The 6,185-nt window shown below is 55.7% G+C and overlaps 1 protein-coding gene across 1 annotated transcript in view; it reads left to right on the forward strand.

Annotated features, from left to right (window-relative positions):
* The first annotated feature begins 4,334 nt into the window (after nt 1-4,334).
* AVPR1B (arginine vasopressin receptor 1B) overlaps nt 4,335-6,185 on the forward strand; it is a 5,694-nt gene continuing 3,843 nt past the window's right edge. The window contains 3 exon segments of the mRNA XM_009997523.1: nt 4,335-4,839; nt 4,842-5,267; nt 5,935-6,180. Of these exon segments, the coding sequence (XP_009995825.1) occupies nt 4,335-4,839; nt 4,842-5,267; nt 5,935-6,180 (1,177 nt within the window).

A 6,185-nucleotide genomic window follows, 5' to 3' on the forward strand; every position in this document is an offset into this window, starting at 1 on the left:
TCACCTTGCAGTGCCAGGGCAGCAGGCTGGCCCAGACCCTTCCCATGCAGGCTGTGGGGCTTGGGGGGCACCCAAACAGGTGGGCAGGTTTTGGGAGACTTGGGGTGCTTGGGTGGGCAGGGCTGGCCCCAAACAGCAGAGAGGGTGGAGGATGAAGGGAAGGATGAAGGGAAGGATGCTCAGCCGGGCTGAGCCAAACTCACAGCTCAGACACAGCAGCTCAGGCCCCCAAGTTTCTCATCCAGGCAGCATTTTTTAAGCACCGATACTTTATAGTTTGGTTCTTTGATGCAACACTGTCAGCTTTTGTTGTTCTCCTTGCCAATTTTCGCAGCTTCACTTGGTTTTTCCCATTAAAATCCAAACTGCTGGCTCTGCCTCCCAGTGTCCCTCACCAGCTCTGGGGCCCTTGCCACATGTTCTGCATATTTATTTATATGCCCAGACATGCTCTCTAATATTAAGCAGCATCAGAGGTTTTAATTAAATGGGAAAAAAAACCCCAATCTGAATAAGGGAAGGGGGGAAAGAAAAGGGGAGACTGACACATGTGACTTATAATTACCTGAAAACTATAAAAGCTCCTGCCTGTGGTTCCCAGAGCTTCACAACAGGAGCTGCTGCCCAGCTTTCCAGCAGGGCTCCCTCCCTCCAGAGAGCACCAAGAGTCACAGGCAAGCGTTGGACCAGGTGTCCATTTAGAGAGAATTTCATTTTTGGGGACATTTCATATGGTATCAGGACAGACCAGGGCTCTGCTAATCCCTCCAGCTCTCCCAGGAACAGGTGCAATCCCATCCCCTGGTCAATGGCCACACAGCAGAGAAATCTGGTTCCCTGACAAGGCACCTCAAGGTCGCTTTTCTGAGAACTCTCCAAGCAATAAAAACTCAAATTACATCAAGTTTTCAGCTTCCAACCTCCCCAAGTCTGAGAAAAACAAAAGGACTGGCCTACAAAGAGTTAGGTCAACAGTAAGAATGAGCTTGGCTTTCACAGAGCCTGAAGTCTTTAAGAACTGGAAAACCTCAGCAGTTTCTATTTCCAGGAGGGGAAGTCATCCACAGCCTAATTTTGACAAAGAATTGGCATTAAAAGTAACATTAGACACCAGGAACTTCCAGCCCTGAGTGCTGCCCTCAGCCTTTCCAAGCAGATGATCCCACGCTGCTACAAAGCAGTTGCAACACCATTAATTTCACAGCATCTGAACCAGTGCAAAATGACCACATCTTGCTTTTTCCTGGCCTGAACCACAGAAGACATTTCAGTGATTAAATGCTAAAAGACAGAGCAAGCCTGCTCTGTGCTGTCAGCAATGTGAGCTTAACACCCTCACATACCACAAATAGAGTATTTCTGTGGAGAAGGGAGCCAAGCCAGCATGGCAGCTCTAGCCAACAAATGTTATTTATTTGTTTAGCAGTTACCCACAAAGCAAAGGAACCAGCTGCTGTGCCAAAAGCCTCAGCAATCACAGACCCCTCACCCCTGTGCTCTGCAGTAAAGGAGGGCAGAGTGCTGGCTGGTGATAGAAGCAGCTTTTTATCTGTGATGCTTCACGGTGCATTGATGCTAAGCTGCCAAAAATTAGCTACATAACCCAGTGTTACCTTGACAAACCAAGTAAGAGCTTCAAAATCCAGTGACACGGTCCCAGGCCCCAGCATCGCACCCAGAGGGAAGGGGAGGGAAACACAGACCTTGCAACAAGAGTTTTCATGCTGTTTCAGGGCTCAGATCACCCTGTGGCAGCAGTAACCAGCAGCACAGAGCCCTGAGGGTTGCACAGCAAACACCTCCTCCCTCCTCTGGGCACACAAAAGGATATATTACAAAAAAAAAAATAAAGAGCAGCATCCTCACCATCCTGCAACACCTCCAACCTCTGCTCCTCCAGGGCTGGCTCATGGGAAACAGCTGAAATAGCTACAGGTGGGCTGGGACTGGTGGAGGAAAGCTAGAGGCAGAGCCAACCTCCCAAGGAATTGCTCCCAAATCAAACTGATGCCAGAAAAAGCTGAGTCTGCCCTCAAAACTCCTGAAATGGTCCTTTCTCTCTGCAGGATCTGCCCCTCCAGATCAACCCTCAACTCAGCATTCTGAGCTTTGCAGGGTTTTTTGCATCTCCCAGAAATTCAGCTGTCTGATCAGAAATACAGAAACCTCCATTCTTCACTGAAATTCCTCCCTGCCTCTCACTCCAGCACCTCAGCCAGACACTTTCCTGCCAGGGGTACTTTATATCCATAAGCTCTCTTATAAGGATGAATGTCTTTTCATTAGATACAAACTGGGATCATTTATGGTTATTAGAGGTGATCTGCAAATCTTTATTCAGCAAACAGGAGCCTTCCTGCAGGCAGCTTAATTGTGATATCACAGGGAGCCAGAACAGACCCATGACGAGCAGACAAGTGCTCAGAAGATGCCCCTGCCCATGTGTTTCTTTTGTTTGCTGCTGCTCCCTTTCCCCAGCAGAGAAAGGAACAAACCTTGGCCATAACTGAGGTTTCACTCCTTGTGGACACAGTTCAATGGCCAGCAGAGGAAACACAGAGCCTGAAGGTTGCAAAGCCAACGTGAGTTTGTGTAGGTGTGCAGGGATGTGTGTGTAGGTGTGCAGGGATGTGTGTGTGGGTGTGCAGGGATGTGGGTGTGGGTGTGCAGGGATGTGGGTGTAGGTGTGCAGGGATGTGTGTGTAGGTGTGCAGGGATGTGTGTGTAGGTGTGCAGGGATGATTGTGTAGGTGTGCAGGGATGATTGTGTAGGTGTGCAAGGATGTTTGTGCAACCAAAATATTTTGCAGCCCCACAGTGTGGGAAGATACACTGGAGGGTCAAAAAAGAGTGGGAAGATCAGGAGAAGAGGCAGGAGAGCAGGTGCCTGAGCTTCCTGCCCTGTGCTTGATCACAGCTGGCAAGACACATTCCAGCTGTGGTCACATCTGTATTTTCAGCCATGCAGTTTGTAGCACATCTGTCCTTTTAGGGTGTTTCTGCTGCCCACCACCTTTCCCCTGGCTCTCACCTTCCCACGAAGCCTGCAGCTCTGGGGCCTCTGCTGCTCCCCTCTCCCCAGCAGCTTTTCCTCCCCCAGGATGTTTTTTCCAGGCTCTGTGCAGATGAGGGATGGGGCAGCTGCTCGGGGGATGAGCAGGACCCTGCACCTCTCACCTCCAAGGTGTTTTCTTGTAAAACAGCAGCATTTAGCTGAGGACTAAGCTTTTGCCCTGCCTCAGGGACAACCTCCAGCCCCTGCACGGCGGGAGGGCACAGCAGATGGGGACAGGCAGCCTCAGGACACTGTGCCAGGAGATGATGTTTCCCCTGGCTTTGCTGTGGGCTGAGCCCCAGCTGCACCAAGGCAGGGTCAGGCTCCTGCTGCTCTGGTGGGACCCCCAGCCCCCCCAGCCCGGCTCTGGGGGCAGAGGCTTCTCCCATGGATCCAGGAGAAGCCAAGGGAGGAGATTTTGAGGGACTCTGACTGCTCAGGGACAGTGCAAATGGTGGGCAGAGTGTTCTCAGCCCTGCCAGGCTGCTGGGAACAAGGACGGGAGGATTCCCAGCCTTCTGCTCCTGCCTAGAAATCGCAGTTGGCAAAACCTGCTGGCAAAGCCCAGGGACTGCGGCCCCGGGAGGGGACCCGGCTGTCACCTGCCCGGGACAGCCCGCAGAGCCGGGGGGCCGGGCGGGGAAAGAACCAATTGCCGGGCTATAAAACCCGGAGCAGCCTCCAGCCCTGCCAGCCAGAGCCAGCAGGGGAGGCAGCGCCTACCAGGGACACCCCGACCCTCCGACACCCCGACCCGGGTTTTACTGCTCCTGGAACGAAAAGACCAAAGAGCTGCAGCCTCTGCAGGGGTTTCTGTTACTTTGGCTGCTCTAGAAGGGAGCAACAAAGAGGACTCACCCCCTGCGCTCCATTTGCCAGTGGAGGGGAGGGAGGAACATCCAAGATGAGCAGTTCCAGGAGAAACAAGGATTTGGGAATGTTTAGGGCAGGGGAGAGAAAGATCAAGGACTGACCCAGGGTCTCTTGCAACTCTTTGCTCATTGGGAATATTTGCAGGGATCAGCCCGGCAGGAGAGGGGAACTGCAGCCCCACAGCACAGGTTATTGCAGCGTGGAGCTGTGCGAGGGGAAGGAGGTGACAACCTGCCCCAGTGGGGTGGAGCACAGGAGGAGGCATGTCCAGCCCCCCCAGTGGGTGCAGCAGAGCTCAGGGACAGCTCTGACCCAAAACACTCAGCCCTGGGCAGGGAAGGGTTGGGACAGGCTGTCAGGGACCAGTGTTACAGCTGCCTGTGCTGCTGCAGTGCTCCCCACAGGGATGGAGCCAGGCTGGGGCTGGAATGGGACTCATCACAGCCAGCCTGGGCACGGGCTGGGACTGCTGAGCCCCCAGACCCTGGCAGGGGACCCCAACCTGACCCTCCTGCACACCCGGGATGAGGAGCTGGCCAAGGCAGAGGTGGGGGTGCTGGCCACCATCCTGGCTGTAGCCACTGTAGGCAACGTGGGGGTGCTGCTGGCCGTGTACCGCCTGCGGAGGAAGATGAGCCGGATGCACCTCTTCATCCTGCACCTGGGGCTGACCGACCTGGGGGTCGCCCTCTTCCAGGTGCTGCCACAGATGATCTGGGACATGACCTACCGCTTCCTGGGGCCCGACCCGCTCTGCAGGGCAGTCAAGTACCTGCAGGTGCTGAGCATGTTTGCCTCCACCTACATGCTGATCGTGCTGACCCTGGATCGCTACCTGGCCGTGTGCCACCCGCTGCGCACGCTGCAGCAGCCCGGCCGCCAGGCCTACCTGATGATCGGGGGCCCCCGGCTGGGCCGCCGCCCGCCCCGCCTGGCCCGCTGGACTGCTGGGCAGACTTCAGGTACCCCTGGGGAGCCCGAGCCTACATCACCTGGACCACCCTGTGCATCTTCATCCTGCCTGTCGCCATCCTCACCGTTTGCTACAGCCTCATCTGCTACGAGATCTGCAAGAACCTCAAGGGCAAGACCCAGAGCGGTGCCCCCAGCACGGGGGGGGCTGCAGCAGCTGCTTCTCCAGCTCCCTGCTGGTGGGAGAAGGGCGGGCAGTGCCCCGGCGGGCAGCCCTCCCGGGTCAGCAGCGTGCGCACCATCTCCCGCGCCAAGATCCGCACGGTGAAGATGACTTTTGTCATCGTGGTGGCCTACGTGGCCTGCTGGGCCCCCTTCTTCAGCATGCAGCTGTGGTCGGTGTGGGACGACGATGCTCCTGATGATGGTGAGTAGTGGTGGGGGTGTTGGGCTGCAGCCCAGAGCCCTGGCAGAGCCCAGGGTCCCCCAGGCACACAGGGTGCCCGTTGCATCTTCCATGAGAAGGTGCAGTCTGATTGTATCATTTTAATTGTCAGAGGGATGGCTACAGATTCACTCCCCTGGAGTACTTATAGAAAGCTGTTTGCAGATCTAAATCACTGCTTTGACCAGAAATAGCTCTGGAAAGCAGTGGCTGCTGACCATCACCCAGAGGGACATGGAAAGGTGGTGAGGGGACATCTTTGACATGTGTGTCTCTTCCCTCATGTAAGAATTTGCTTGAGGAGCTGGTGTGTTTGGGGTGTGACTGCAGGGGGATTTTACCTGTGCCTGCTGCTCCTGTCCTTTGCCAGGACTGCCTCAGGAGCAGGTCCCTCTCCTAGGTCCAAAAAGTCTCCTCTTGCCACACATCCCCAGGACAGCACATCTCCACCTCAGCCAAGGGCAGAGCCCAGCTCTGCCTGCTGTGCTGCCAATGTTCCTTCCCAAAGAAATGCCAGGCAGATGAGAAAAGGACAAAAGACAAGAGCTCAAGCCAGAAAGAGCCAGAAAGTACCCATTGCACACTGGGACTCTGCCCAGAGCCTGCCCCAGCCTGGTGGAGGTTTCAGCTCTCTCCCTTGCCTCCTCAGAGTCCACCAACGTGGCTTTCACCATCACCATGCTGCTGGCCAGCCTCAGCAGCTGCTGCAACCCCTGGATTTACATGTTCTTCAGCGGGCACCTCCTCCAGGACGCAGCCCGCTGCCTGTCCTGCTGGGGCAGCCCCCAGCCCGGGCTCAGGAGACAGGCCTCCACGGGCAGCCTCTGCAGCAGGAAAACCACCATCCTGAGCCACAGCCACCAGCCCAGCCCCACCAGCCTCCCCCTGCACGGGGGCAGA

This window comes from Chaetura pelagica, unplaced genomic scaffold (genome assembly GCF_000747805.2).
Source record: "Chaetura pelagica isolate M959 unplaced genomic scaffold, ChaPel_1.0 scaffold215, whole genome shotgun sequence".
In the NCBI taxonomy this organism is placed as follows: domain Eukaryota; kingdom Metazoa; phylum Chordata; class Aves; order Apodiformes; family Apodidae; genus Chaetura; species Chaetura pelagica.